At 43.0% G+C, this 15795-nt stretch overlaps 1 protein-coding gene across 3 annotated transcripts in view; it reads right to left on the bottom strand.

Moving 5' to 3' along the window:
* LOC147121444 (1-phosphatidylinositol 4,5-bisphosphate phosphodiesterase beta-4-like) overlaps window positions 1–15795 on the bottom strand; it is a 911912-nt gene that overhangs the window by 281867 nt on the left and 614250 nt on the right. For all 3 annotated transcript variants that reach the window (XR_015077544.1, XM_085981700.1, XM_085981698.1), the window contains exon 13: window positions 6320–6428. Coding sequence is in view for 2 of the 3 variants with exons in the window: in XM_085981700.1 (XP_085837826.1) it covers window positions 6320–6428 (109 nt within the window). In the remaining variant the exon portion in view is untranslated. The remainder of the gene's footprint in view (window positions 1–6319; window positions 6429–15795) is intronic.

Consider the following 15795-nt stretch of genomic DNA (forward strand, 5'->3'; position numbering starts at 1 on the left):
CCTAGTTTCTCTTGAAACACTTCTTTGGCGTTGGCCAAGATGTCTTTTAATCGTTCAGGTATGACGTCATCATCGTTTTTTTTCTTACTGGTCACCGTCAGTGCCTGAATGGAGTGCCAGTCTAAACGCATTTTCCTGATCCATTCACGTCCCAACAGCGGTGGACCACCATCTTGTAGAATGTATAAATACAACTTTTGTATTTCCTTGCCATTGTATACAACAGGCACCCTTATTTTTCCTTTGGGGTATACTTTCTGCCCCGTATATGTTTTCAAGATAATGGATGTGTCTTTTAAAGGTATATGCGGAAATAGCCGCTCGTAATCCCGTCGATTTATGACGGTCAGAGCTGATCCTGTATCTAGCTCCATTTTAACTGGGGACCCTGCTATCGTGAGGGTAACCCAAATGGTCTGGTGATCATCTTTGGCAATTACATTATGTAATTTGAGACAGCTTAGTCTCTTGTTTTCGGAGTCGCTATCGCTCTTCTGGTCTTCGGAGCTACTGTCCGTCATCATTTGTACCTTTCTGTACTTTTCTTTATTGATTTTTTTTTTCCTGTCTGTGGATTTTTTTTGTCCAGATCGGCATACCCGTGCAATGTGTCCAATCTTTCCGCATTGCCTGCATGCTTTGTCCTTGAACCAGCAGTCCCTCTGGTCATGGGTGGATCTGCCGCAGCGATAACATCTCTCGAAACCCTGTGTCATTTCATGGGTGCCGAAGTCCTGTGTCTTTTGTTGTATCTCTGCAGCTCCTCTTGCGGCTGCTTCGTATGATACAGCCATACTGAAAGCCTTGTCTAGTGTTAAATCTTTTTCAGAAAGCAACCTTTTCTGTGTTCCTTCACTTAAGAGACCGCAGACGAATTTGTCTCTAAGATAATCTGCTAGTCCTGCCCTGAATTGGCAGTGTTTTGATAGCTTTCTTAATTCGGTGAGGTAATCAGCGTTACTTTCATTCTTGTGTTGATTTCTCTTGAAGAATTTGAATCGTTCCGCTATCAGCAGCGGTGTTGGGTTTAAGTGCTCCTGTAGGGTATCAACAATTTCTTTAAAATTCTTGTCCTTTGGTTTGGCTGGAGTGATTACATTTCGTAACAGCCCGTATGTCTTTGCGCCCATTAGATTTAGCAGTACTGAAGCTTTTTTTTCATCTTCTATTCCATTTGCGGTGCAATATACCTCCACTCTTTCCACATATGTGGTCCAATCCTCTATCTCGTTATCAAAAGCATCAATATTGCCAGACTTAGGCATCCTAGAAATAAAATGGCGCTTCCCGCACTTTTCTTTCTTTTCTGCAGAAAAGATATGGTGCTTCCCCGCCGCTGCTGCCGATGACAACGTTGTTTCCCGCGGTTTCCATTCTTTTTATTTATTTATTTACAGTTGGAGACTCGTTCCCGCCGGACTCTCTCTCTAGGTCTGAACGCCGACCTGCTTGCAGCGCCGGCCGTCTCCCGAGTGCTCCCTCCCCGTCTGTTACTGCTTGCCTCCACTTTCGCTGCTTGGCCTAGCTGTAGAGCCAGCCGCTGGAGCCCCAGCCCGACGCCCAGGAAGGATTATTGCAGTACCTGCCACCAGCTTGGCTAGCTGGTGAAACCACAGCTTTTTCTTTTTCTTGATTTTTCTTCAACTTTGGACGCCAGAGGAATCGATGTCCTTGAGGTGCTGCCGAATTGCAGGTAAGTCCGTTTCCAATTCGTCGCCACTGTTGTGTCTGTGTGTTGATAGAGACACTGAAGACAGGAGTTGGTTTCATAGGTGTTTACTAAACAAAGTCTGGAGGGGAACTAACTGATACAACACAATATACAGGCTTATATAGCCCGAGTGGCCATTACCGGCATTACAGTACACCTGGGGCTCTTAAAGGCACATACACTACAAACATTAACAGATATGAAACCCAATTAGCACTTTGCTGTCTAGTAGTAAGTCCACTTGGCTATCACTCCAATTCTCACTGCCGTACACTGGCTCCCTCAGCACATTAATTTCAAAATCCTCATCTACAAATCCCTCCATGGCCTCTGTGGCCTACTCCACCTGACCAAAGCCCTTTGTTCCTCTAATTCTGGCCTCCTGCGCACCTCGTCCATCTCCTTCCAATCCACCTTTGGTAGCAGAACTTTCAGCTGCCTTAGACTTATTCCTTGGTGTTTGTTTCCTAAACATCTCTGCCTTGCTTCCTCGTTCCCCGTTCTTAAACACGTTGCTGAAGGAGGGGCTTAAAGGAGAAGAGGGAGGTGGAGGGATTTAGGGAGGGAATTCCAGATTGTGGAGATTAGGCAGCTGAAGGCACAGCTACCAAAGAAGGGGGGATCAAAGGGAGGGGGAATGAACAAGACATCAGAGGAAAGGAGAGTTCAGTGGGTAGCGGTTGTAGGGCTGGAGGAAGTTACAGGGATTGGCAGGGACAAGACCATAAAGGGATTTACAATTAAGGATAAAAATTTAAACTTGGGACATTAGGGGACCAGGAGACAATGTACGTCAGTGTGGACTTGGGCGAGCGAGGATACGGGCAGCAGAGTTTCAATGAGCTGAAATTTATGTAGGGCAGAGCATCAGAAGCTGGCCAAGAAAGCATTGGAACAGTTAAGTTTGGAGGTGACAAGGGCATACATGAGACTTTCAGAGGCAGATGGGCTGAGTTAGGGGCAGAGGTGAGCAATGTTATGGAGGTGGAAGTACTCTTTAGAATGGAGAGGGTATGGGGTCAGACAATCAAAGGAGATTAGAAATTAGAGGAGAGTGCCATAAAGGTTATGGTTTTAATAGACAATTTAACTCTGTATCCGATAGCAAAATACTGCAGATGTTGGAAATCCGAAATAACAACAGAAAATGCTGGAAAAACTCAGCAAGTCAGGCAACATCCGTGGAGAGAAATTTGAGTTGACGTTTCGGGTTTGACCCTTCTTCAAAACTGTTTTGAAGAAGGGTCAAACCCGAAACGTCAACTCAAATTTCTCTCCACGGATGTTGCCTGACTTGCTGAGTTTTTCCAGCATTTTCTGTTGTTATTTTAACTCTGTATCCACTAGGTGGCAGCTAGTTTTAAGATTTCACCATGCGGTAGTATTATTATGATGTTTTACCGAATACCGTCCTCACCATTGACACCGTCCACGCTTATCGCGGGCAGCCGCCTCTTTCGGCGGCGCTAACCATTTCCTATTACCAAAGGAGTCAATTACAAAGGTGCCGCTTAATAACGTATTAACTGTGCTTACCATTTTGAGCTGGTCAATAAGTACTTACCCGATTAAAAAGCTCTGCTGATTTCAGGCAAAGTCAGGTCTTCAAGCACTTTCAATCAGCTGTTAAATACACTTAATTAAAGTGTGATTACCTCAGTGATGTGTCTGTATGTAAATGGTAACTTTAGTTTTTTTTTGTCTTTTGATGATTTCTGTGACTTGGATCAGACATCCCTGCCACGTCCGGGCTGGGAAAACATCACATAGCACATGCCACTGGGGTATAAAAAGGAGCACTCTGCTCTCGGGTCACACATGTGTGGAAACACATGAAACATCGTGAGCCAAGGTCCAGCTTAAGAACTGAAATTCCAGGATCAGTGTAGAAGACTGCCCCAAGACTGGTCACCACATTACAGGAAAGATGTGATTGCACTAGTGAGGGTACAGAGGAGGTTTACGAGGCTATTGCCAGGACTGGAGAATTTTAGCTATGAGGAAAGATTGGATAAGCTGGGGTTGTTTTCTTTGGAACAGAGGAGGCTGAGGGGAGATTTAATTGAGGAGTATAAAATTATAAGGGTCCTAGATAGCATGAATAGGAAGGACCTATTTCCCTTAGCAGAGAGGTCAGTCACCAGGGTTGCATAAATTTAAAGTAATTGGTAGAAGGATTAGAGGGGAGTTGAGGAGAAATTTTTTCACCCAGGGGGTGATGGGGGTCTGGAATGCACTGCCTGAAAGGGTGGTAGAGACAGAAACCCTCATTGCAATTAAAAATTACTTGGCTATGCACTTAAAGTGCCGTAATCTGCAAGGCTATGGACCAAGAGCTGGAAAGTGGGATTAGGCTGGATAGCTCTTTTTTGGCCAGCACAGACACGATGGGCCAAATGGCCTCCTCCTGTGCTGTAAATTTCTATGATTCAAGTGCAATTTGCACCCAGTTTGTTGATTGCACCCAAAGCGTGAATGGGAACTTGTTGAGAACGGCAAGGATTGGTTAATGTTTTACTGATTGATTGCTTTTTAGTAAGTGTGAAAACGAACCAATCCGCATGCTCTGCATAATATGGACATGTCACGCACTTTTCCATACCCAATAGCATGTCTGTTACATGATTAATGAATAAAATAGCAGTGCTGGAGGTTTTTTTTCCATTCAGTAGATCCTCTAAATAATAAATACATCTTCTAACAAAAAGCTTGCTGTACTGTGAAACTGCTCACCAGAAATTTGCTGATCCAAACCTTGGTGCCAAGAGGTACTATTACACAATATTCATTAACTAAGTGAGGAGGAAACTTTATTGTATCATTAGTAAGTAACCAGAGAGTTCTCACAGCTCCTGAAATAATGTTTTGTATGAATCGTATTACTTAAAAATGGTAAAAACCTAGTATAATTCACAAGCACGATGTACTCTAAAATAATCTAATAACCCAATATTCTGAAATTCAGCAGAAATTTGTTTTTCAATTTAAGCTCAGAGCTGAGGATCTTACTAATGTTAGAGTTGTTGGTTACATATAAGACCACACTCACTGTTAAATGGGTCTTTTGTGTTTATCAAGGTGAAGTATATATGCATTTAAAAATGGAGCACTTTCCCACTTCAGGCACCAACATCATGTACTCCCAGGTCAGGTATAGCATTGTTAGATGCGCAGTAAAGAACCCTCTTATACGACCTCAATATTATGCCTACACCAATCATTGTATTCTCCTCTAAGTAAGACCATGAATTTTGACAGCTTTTTACTAAAGCCTGTGGCAATAGGAACTGGGTTGAGACTTCCCAAACAGAGACATTCATCAAATCAACTTGGGCTGGATTCAAACCTAGGTTCAAGAACCGAGAAACCAGAGTGTAAAATATGTATCATCCAGTTCCAGAGATCATACTGAATTTATGTTTTTTTTAAAACTTTTACTATTCATATTTTTGTAACACAGATCCAACCTTTGCATTTGCTGCATTCAAAAATATTGGGCCATAATTTGTTGTGGCAGGGCATCTGCCGTGAGTTATAGTTGCCCTTGCACATTTAGGTTTTTAAATTTTGTGTGTGGCAAGTTGCTGAAAGTAAGAGCTGATAACGTCGCAGTGAGGGGAACAGGGCAACTGGGAATTGTGGGGTTTCTGTGATTCTGTGATGGCAAGCCGATGTATATCTCCTTTAATCAGATTGAAGGACTGAGAAGTGTAAATTAGAGAGGGCAAATTCATTGTCAAATCAGGTACAGAAAGAGAAATAAAGAGAGGGAAAGAAAGATTGGGTTAAGAGAGAAAAGAGGCAGAAAGGAAAAGTTTAAAAAAATGTAATTAAAAATTTCACATTTTTATGGATCTCTATCAACAATTACAACCTGAAGGAATGAGATTCCACACTTGTAATAGTTAATTTTTAGCGCCAGGCAGGTTGACTGGCAGTAATAAACACTTATCACGTGTTAAAATGCTACTTAGACAGAAATGGATAAGACTTAACTTTCTGTGGCGAGTTTAGTTTGTGTCTACCGCCCAAACACAGCAACTTCATGCCAATCAATGCATTTCAATGGTGAAGCAGACAGCGAGATGCCGTTTTCATGAAGCTAACGGCAGTGGCGCAACTCGGACAGCAACATTTTGATATCCGCGCTTAGCCTCGCATCTGCCTCTCGCCTGAATTTGCTGTATCATTTGCGCATAAATAACGACGAGCACCATTAGCCTCACTGTTACTTTGACAGCAAATTCTGGCCCATTGATTTTCAGTCACAAACAAATTTGAAATACGGGCTCTTCAAAGAGAAGTACAGCACTATTTTAAATAATTAAACATAACTAAGAAAAAAAATTCTTACAGAGGTTTAGATCTCATTTTTGTACTGTATACGGGGAGTTCCATTAACACGTGCGTAGTTACTAGCTCACCGAGAGGAATACATCTCTTATAAAGAACAAGAACAAGGTCAACAAAAGGACTCAATGATTGTAAAATGTTTCAGTGGTTTAAAACAACAGGAAAAACGATTGTAGAAAATGTCTGAGGAAGATTTATCCCAGTCACCTGAACTCTCTTTTAATGTAATATAAGGTGAGATGCGCGAGTGCTTACCTTGCTTTCTCAGCTCTTCATCTGGCTCATAATTCTCAAGTATCTGCATTGCTCTTTTTGATTCATAGAAGGGGAACAAAATTTCATTCAGACGAGGGTCTCGTTGATTCTGCAGTCAGTAAGGAAAAGCCTGAATTAAAGTGTTTCCTACCAGAGTCTTACAACCTAAAACAATGATAATGATTGTGCAAGGGAACTGATTGAAGGTAAAATATCTGCCTTTTCTCCCCTAGTCGCTTGAGTTTAATAACAAAGTATATAATGTAACAACATTCCTTCTGCAGATAATCCCTGTCATTTCTGAGTTCATTCCTTTATTTTAAATTAAGCTGTCACTAACAAAATGAGCTAAATGTCTATAAACTTTGCCATTCTACCCATCAAAGCATTTTATGTGTTGTTATGAAATAGTAAAGTTTCTACACACGAGTAAGGGCCAGCCATGAAATGCAGTCAATATTTCTACACGTGAGATTGACCAGAATATCGCAAGAATTACATATTCAAGAGTGGTTGGGTATGACATACTCTGCTACACCTGTAATGGTTTTAACATTTTTTTAAATATGAGTATAGTTTTGTAGCCCATGAAACACAATTGAAGCTGCTTTGTAATGTTACTTTGCCACTGTATCAAGGTAGCTGAAAAAATATGATCTTTATTTCCACAAGGGACATCCCTACCCAGGTGGTCAAAAATATATAGTCAGCTCCCAAATTATGCAGGCAGTAAATCCACTGTACAGTGTGATACTGAACCACACAGACCAGATGGTATCGATTGTATCTCCAATCTGTGCTGCATTTGTTAATCTCACCTGGGACACTACAACTTGGTTGTGTGTATGCACGCGCACATGTCAGTTGAAGGTAGGAGAAGGCTCAGCTGTGGCACATCCCCATGTCAAATAGTTTATCAATATTCAATACCTAGGGTATTTGCAGGAGTTTTTTTTTTAAATTCGTCCCTGGGTTGTGGGCGTCACTGGCAAGGCCAGCATTTATTGCCCATCCCTAGTTGCCCTTGAGAAGGTGGTGGTGAGCCGCCTTCTTGAACCACTGCAGTCCGTGTGGTGAAGGTACTGCCACAATGCTGTTAAGGAGGGAGTTCCAGGATTTTGACCCAGTGACTATGAAGGATCGGCGATATATTTCCAAGTCATGATAGTGTGTATCTTGGAGGGGAACTTGCAGGTGATGGTGTTCCCATGCGCCTGCTGCCCTTGTCCTTCTTGGAGGTAGAGGTTGCGGGTTTGGGAAGTGCTGTCGAAGAAGCCTTAGCGAGTGCATCTTGTAGATGGTACACACTGCAGCCACGGTGCGCTGGTGGTGGAAGGAGTGAATGTTTAAGGTGGTGGATGGGGTGCCAATCAAGTGGGCTGCTTTGTCTGGGATGGTATCGAACTTCTTGAGTGTTGTTGGAGCTGCACTCATCCAGGCAAGTGGGGCGTATTCCATCACACTCCTGACTTGTGCCTTGTAGATGGTGGAAAGGCTTTGGGGAGTCAGGAGGTGAGACACCTCGCCACAGAATACCCAGCCTCTGACCTGCTCTTGTGGCCACAGCATTTATGTGCCTGGTTCAGTTTGGTTTCTGGTTAACGGTGACCCACAGGATGTTGATGGTAGGGGATTCGGCGATGGTGATGCCATTGAATTTCAAGGGGCGGTGGTTAGACTCTCGCTTGTTGCAGATAGTCATTGCCTGGTACTTGGGTGGCACAAATTTTACTTGCCATTTATCAGCCCAAGCTTGAATGTTGTCCAGGTCTGGCTGCATGCAGGTGCAGACAGCTTCATTAGGAGTTGCGAATGGAACTGAACACTGTGCAATCATCAACGAACATCCCCACTTCTGACATTATGATGGAGGGAAGGTCATTGATGAAGTAGCTGAAGATGGTTGGGCCGAGTACACTGCCCTGAGGAACTCCTGCAGCGATGTCCTGGGGCTGAGATGATTGACCTCCAACAACCACAACCATCTTCCTTTGTGCTAGGTATGACTCCAGCCAGTGGTGAGTTTTCCCCCTGATTCCCATTGACTCAATTTTACCAGGGCTCCTTGCTGACTTGATGTCAAGGGCAGTCACTCTCACCTCACCTCTGGAATTCAGCTCTTTTGTCCATGTGTGGACCAAGACTGGAATCAAGTCTGGGGTCGAGTGGTCCTGGCAGAACCCAAACTGAGCATCAGTGAGCAGGTTATTGATGAGTAAGTGCTGCTTGATAGCACTGTTGATGACATCTTCCATCACTTTGCTGATGTTTGGGAGCAGACTGATCGGGCGGTAATTGGCCGGATTGGATTTGTCCTGCTTTTTGTGGACAGGACATACCTGGACAGTTTTCCACATTGTCGGGTAGATGCCAGTATTGAGGCTGTACTGGAACAGTTTGCTAGAGGGCAGCTAGTTCTGGAGCACAAGACTTCAGCACAATAGTCAGGATGTTGTCGGGGCCCATAGCCTTTGCTGTATCCAGTGCACTCAGCCATTTCTTGATATCACATGGAATTGGCTGAAGACTGGCTTCTCTGATGGTGGGGACTCAGGAGGAGGCCGATATGCATCCTCTTGGCACTTCTGGCTGAAGATGGTTGCAAACACTTCAACCTTGTCTTTTGCACTCGCGTGCTGGGCTCCTCCATCATTGAGGTGGGGATATTCATGGAGCCTCTAGCTCCTATTAATTGCTTAATTCACCACCATTCACGACTTGATGTGGTAGGACTGCAGAGCTTTGATCTGATCCGTTCATTGTGAGATCGCTTAGCTCTGTCTATAGCATGCTGCCTCCTCTGTTTAGCATGCATGTAGTCCTGTGTTGCAGCTTCCCTACGTTGGCACCTCATTTTTAGGTTCACCTGGTGCTGCTCCTGGCATGCTCTTCTGCGCTCCTCATTGATCCAAGGTTGGTCCCCTGGCTTGATGGTAATGGTAGAGTGGGGGATATGCTGGGCCATGCGGTTGCAGATTGTTGTGGAATACAATTCTGCTGCTGCTAATGGCCCACAGCGTCTCATGGATGCCCAGTTTTGAGCTGCTAGATCTGTTCTGAATTTATCCCATTTAGCACAGTGGTAGTGCCACACAACACGATAGAGGGACTCCTCAGTGTGAAGACGGGACTTTGTCTCAACAAGGAGATGAAGATTTTAAAAGATGTTGCCGTGAAAAGTTTTTCTGAAAACCGTGTTTTGTTTAGAGATAAAAGAGCTATAAACAATGCACAATTTCCATCAGGATCCTGTCAAATACAAGTGATGCAATGATGTGTTTCAATGGGATTACATCATCATGTCACAAGTTTAACAAACTGAAAAAAGGGATGTCAAAATGCTTCTTGAGAACTGTGTCCCTTGAAGATAATAAGTAAGCACTGACCCTGTACTCTTGGAAGTTACACTATTATCTTTGAACTATTTTTCATATTGTATGTAATTATGCTGCTGGTATATTCACTGTCTGTAAATTCAAATGTAAGAAGTCACACAACACCAGGTTATAGTCCAACAGTCCAACAGGACTATAACCTGGTGTTGTGTGACTTCTTACATTTGTCCACCCCAGTCCAACTCTGGCATCTCCACACCATGTAAATTCAAAATGTATTGTAACCTTTTGCTGAAAGTATGGATGACAGTTCATTAACATTTCTTTCCCCCTTTTAAAATCCCTGGCTGTAGTTAGGAATATTGGATTCTATTCACCGTGTATGTACATCATAACGAGGAGAAGTCTAATTATATTTCATAGTATTTGATATAAACTTTTCAAATTAACAAAGTACTTTTTAAAATATATTTACATCAAACATAATTAATTCCCTAGCGTTTTTATATTTCTTTTGCAATTACTTTAAACTTCATGTTATTTTCTTTACCAATTCAATCTCATTACTTACTGTTCCTTTTTTAAGCTATTATATTACTTTCGACTCAAAGCTTTTTCATACACTATGTACATGGACAGCAGATGAGAGCTTGACAAGGGAGAATACGAAGAGACTAGGAGAGAAGTTAAAAAAGATTAGGAAGGCAAAGAGGAAATGAAATTATGAAGGAACATAAAACAAAATAGTAAAATATTCTACAGGCATATAAATTAAAAAAGGAAAGTCGGGATGGGACTAGGGCCACTAAAGGATGGTCAGGATAAAATGGCAGAAATATTAAATAATTATTTTGCTTCAGTATTTACCAGGGAGACAGATTAGGTGGACATGGCACCGAAAGATGAGATTAGAAATGATATAACCACATTTACAATAAAAAGGAGAAATATTAAATAAACTATTCAAACTCAAAGAGGATAAAACCCTGGGTCTGGATGGATTGCATCTGCGCATTTTTTTTAAATCTAGGGAAGAGATAGTAGAGGCACTATTGCACATATTTAATAATTTGTTAGAAAAAGGTGTAGTGCCAGAGGACTGGCAGATAGCTAACATTACACCTATATTTAAGAAGGGAGACAGTACATGTCCAGGGAACAATAGACCAGTTAGCTTAACATCGGTAGTAGGAAAAATAATCGAATCCCTACTAAAGGAGAAAATAGTAAAACATCTAGAAACCAAAAATATAATAAAAATTAGCCAGCATGGATTTCAAAAGAGAAAGTCTTGCTTGACCAACCTCACTGAATTCTTTGAAGAGGTAACAGAGAGAGTAGATAAGGGTAATGTAGTAGATATAATATATCTAGATTTCCAAAAGGCCTTCAATAAGGTACCACATAATAGAATAATGAATAAGGTCAGAGAATGTGGAGTCAGGGGACAATTAACAGAATGAATAACTAGCTGGTTAAAAGACAGAAAGCAGAAAGCAGGGGCAAAGCGGAGCTATTTAGAGTGGCAGAAGATGGAAAGTGAAGTGGGGTCCCGCAAGGATCAGTGCTGGGACCACTGTTGTTCACAATTTTTATTAACGATTTAGACTTTGGAATCAAAAACACAATTTCTAAATTTGCGGATGGCACCAAATTGGGAGGGATAGTCAACAGTGCTGAGGACTGCAACAAATTATAAAGAGATATTAATAAATTTGAAGAATGGGCATATAACTGGCAAATGAATTTCAACAGAGGCAAGTGTGAGATATTATTTTGGTAAGAGAAATAAGGAGGTCACATATTACTTGGAAAATAAGAATCTAAATGGAGTAGAGGGGCAAAGGGATCTGGGAGTACAAATACACAAATCACTAAAAGTTGCAACACAGGTCAATAAGGCCATCAAAAAGCAAACCAAGCACTATGGTTTATTTCTATGGGGATAGAATTGAAAAGTAGAAACGTTATGCTAAACTTGTATTGAACCTTAGTTCGGCTACACTTGGAGTACTGTATGTGGAGTGTGATGGAATACTCTCCATTTGCCTGGATGAGTGCAGCTCCAACACCACTCAAGAAGCTCAACACCATCCAGGACAAAGCAGCCTGCTTGATTGGCACCCCATCCAACACCTTAAACATTTACTCCCTCCACCGCCAGCATACCGTGGCTACAGTGTGTACCATCTACAAGATGCACTGCAGCAACTCACCAAGGCTCCTTCGGCAGCACCTCCCAAACCCTCTACCTCTATCACCTAGAAGGACAAGGGCAGCAGGCACATAGGAACACCACCATCTCCAAATTCCCCTCCAAGTCACACACATCCTGACTTGGAAGTATATCGCCATTCCTTCATTGTCGCTGGGTCAAAATCCTGGAACTCACTTCCTAACAGCACTGTGGGAGTACCTTCACCACACGGACTACAGCAGTTCAAAAAGCCGGCTCACCACCACCTTCTCAAGGGCAATTAGGGATGGGCAATAAATGCTGGCCTTGCCAGCGATGCCCAGATCGCAAGAACAAATAAAAAAAAAGTTCTGGTCACCATATTATAAAAAGGCACTGCAGAGGATTTATAAGGTTGATACCAGAACTGCAAAGTTATGTCCATCAGGAAAAGATCAACAGGCTGGGGCTCTTTTCTCTTGAAAAGAGAAGGCTGAGGGGTGATCTAACAGATGTCTTTAAAATTATGAAAGGTTTTGGTAGAGTAGAAACAGAGAGAGTGTTTTCACTTGTGGGGAAGAGCAAAACTAGAGGTCATCAATATAAGATAGTCACCAAGAAATCAAATCGGGAACTCAGAAGAAACTATCCAGAGAGTGGTGGGAATGTGGAACTCGCTATCACAGGGAGTAGTTGAGGCAGATAGTATGGCTGCATTTAAGGGTAAGCTAGATAAGCACGAGGGAGAAGGGAATAGAGGGTTATGCTGATAGAGTTAGATGAGGAAGGATGGGAAGAGGATCGAGTGGAGCATAAACGCCGGCATGGACTGGTTGGGCCGAATGGCCTGTTTCTGTGCCGTACATTCTATGCAGATCTATGTAAATCCATTTATTTATTATTTATTTCTGGAATTCCCTCCCTAAATCTCTCTACCTCACTTTCCTCCTTTAAGAAGCTCCTTAAAACCTACCTCTTTCTGCCGTAATTTCTCCTTATAGAAACATAGAAGATAGGAGCAGGAGTAGGCCATTCGGCCCCTCGAGCCTGTTCCACCATTCAATGAGATCATGGCTGATCATCCAAATTCAGTACCCTGTTCCTGCTTTCTCCCCATATCCCTTGATCCCTTTTGCCTTAAGAAATATATCTAACTCCTTCTTGAATATATTTAATGAATTGGCCTCAACTGCCTTCTGTGGTAGAGAATTCCACAGGTTCAACACTCTCTGGGTGAAGAAATTCCTCCTCATCTCAGTCCTAAATGGCTTACCCCTTATCCTTAGACTGTGACCCCTGGTTCTGGACTCCCCCACCATCAGGAACATCCTTCCTGCATCTAGTCTGTCTAGTCCTGTTAGAATTTTATAAGTTTCAATGAGATCCCCTCTCATTCTTCTAAAATCTAGCGAATATAAGCCTAATCGACCCAATCTCTCTTCATACGTCATTCCTGCCATCCCAGCTATCAGTCTGGTGAATCTTCACTGCACTCCCTCCATGGCAAGATAAGGTGACCAAAACTGCACACAATACTCAAGGTGTGGTCTCACCAAGTCCCTGTACAACTGCAGCAAGACATCCTTGCTCCTGTACTCGAATCCTCTCACTATGAAGGCCAACATACCATTTGCCTTCTTAACCGCCTGCTGCACCTGCATGCTTACCTTCAGCGACTGGTGCACAAGGACACCCAGGTCTCGTTGCACTTCCGCTTTTCCCAATCTATTGCCGTTCAGATAATAATCTGCCTTCCTGTTTTTGCCACCAAAGTGGATAACCTCGCATTTATCCACATTATACTGCATCTGCCCAATCACCCAACCTGTCCAAATCATACTGGAGTTTCTCTGCATCCTCCTCACAGCACACACGCCCACCCAGCTTTGTGTCATCTGCAAGCTTGGAGATATTACATCTAGTTCCCTTTTCTAGATCATTAATATATATTGTGAATAGCTGGGGTCCTAGGGCCGATCCCTGCGGTACCCCACTAGTCACTGCCTGCCACTCGGAAAAAGACCCATTTATTCCAACTCTTTGCTTCCTGTCTGCTAACCAGTTCTCTATCCAAGTCAGTACTTTACCCCCAATCCCATGTGCTTTAACTTTGCACGCTAATCTCTTATGCGGGACCCTATCGAAAGCCTTCTGAAAGTCCAAACACATCCACTGGTTCTCCCTTATCTATTCTACCAGTTACATCCTCAAAAAATCCCAGTAGATTAGTCAAGCACGATTTACCTTTTGTAAATCCATGTTGACTTTGTCCGATCCTGTCACTGTTTTTCAAGTGCTCTGCTATTACATCTTTTATAATGGACTCTAGCATTTTCCCCACTACAGATGACAGACTTGCTGGTCTACAATTCCCCGTTTTCTCTCTACCACCTTTTTTAAATAGTGGGGTTACATTAGCTACCCTCCAATTCATGGGAACTGTGTCAGAGTCTATAGAATTTTGGAAGATGACCAGCAATGCATCAACTATTTCTAGGGCCACTTCCTTAAGTACCCTAGGATGTAGATTATCAGGCCCTGGGGATTTATCGGCCTTCAATCCCGTCAATTTATTTGGCTCGGTGTCAAATTTTGTTTTATAACACTCCTATGAAGCGCCTTAGGACGTTTCAAAACGTTAAAGGCGCTGTATAAATACAAGTTGTTCTCTGATTTGGCTCCCTAACCTTCCGAATACTTTTTTGCTATCCCTCGCCCAATTGCACTCACACAATTTACAGCATCTGAGGGGTACCTAGTACAAAGCAGGAACGATTGATACTTGAAACAAAATCTGCTGGCACCTACAAAGTCCCTGGGGGGAATTTTGCCAGCCCTGGGGAGGCGGTTATGGAGGCAGGACTGCCAGGAAAATGGCAGAAACTGGGAGCAGGTACCGACCCCGCTCCCAACCCGCCTCCGTGCCATCTTCCCGGGAGGTGGGTCCGCAACTCGCGCAGGGATCCATCTCCTCGAGGCGGTAAGGGGATTATAGCCAATTAACTGCATGTTAACAGGTAGTTAACAGGCAGTTAAGAGGCTTATCCCCATTTTACCCACACAAGTGCGGGCTTCCCGACGGCTGCGAACCTCGCCAGGGTCAGCAAGGGAAGCAGTGGGTCTGCGGGGGTGACAGGTGTCGAAAAGTGCGCTGTGGAGGTGGGTGATAGCTGCAAGTGTGGAGAGGTAAGTATGAGAGGTGAGTGCAAAGTGTTAGAAAAAGTTTACTTACCTTTGTTTCTTTCTGCAGGCTTCAGCCCTTGGGGAGGTGTTTCATCTCAATGGCAGAGATGACAGAATGGCTGCTGCATTTTCCGATGCAGGAGCCATCTGATTTCTGCTAAGGAGAGAGGTTTGATAAGTCTTCAGTCCAAGGGCTTACCTTAGAACAGAGATTGTCAGTGTTTGACAGGTTCTCAAAGCTGTCAAACGCTGACAATTCATCTGTCAAAAATTTTTGACAGATGAAACGTCATACACTGATGTCCTCTGTCACTGGCTTTCCCTTAATTGGCCGGCTAAGCCCGCAGGGCAGGCTTAACAAGGTCAATCAAGGGAAAATAGCATGGGTTGGCCGGACGTCGTTGGGGACGGGACTGAAACCCGACAAGCAGCAGTCTAGCCCCCAACGCGTCCCCATTGATAAAATCCAACCCCCTGGGTTGGCCTTCCTCCGATCTTTTGGCCAAAAATGGTTTTGATTTAACTATCTAGACAGAGTCCTTTGAGATACTAAGCCATTTTTTGAACAGGAGCAGAATAAATTTATAATTTTGTGGGAAATTGCCCTACCACTAAGGACCTGTTTTAATTACTATAGATATAAGGCACTTAAAAGAAGCACACGTGATGTACAGACCTAACCTAAAAGAAAATGTAATCAGATTAGATAGCACATTGTAATTAAAAACACTAATTGATTCATTTTACCTATTAAGCCAATGTTCTGAATACTGTTGCTATGT

Source organism: Somniosus microcephalus, chromosome 3, assembly GCF_052327205.1.
Source record: "Somniosus microcephalus isolate GS21.2 chromosome 3, FLI_Smic_1.0, whole genome shotgun sequence".
NCBI classification, from domain to species: Eukaryota; Metazoa; Chordata; class Chondrichthyes; order Squaliformes; family Somniosidae; genus Somniosus; species Somniosus microcephalus.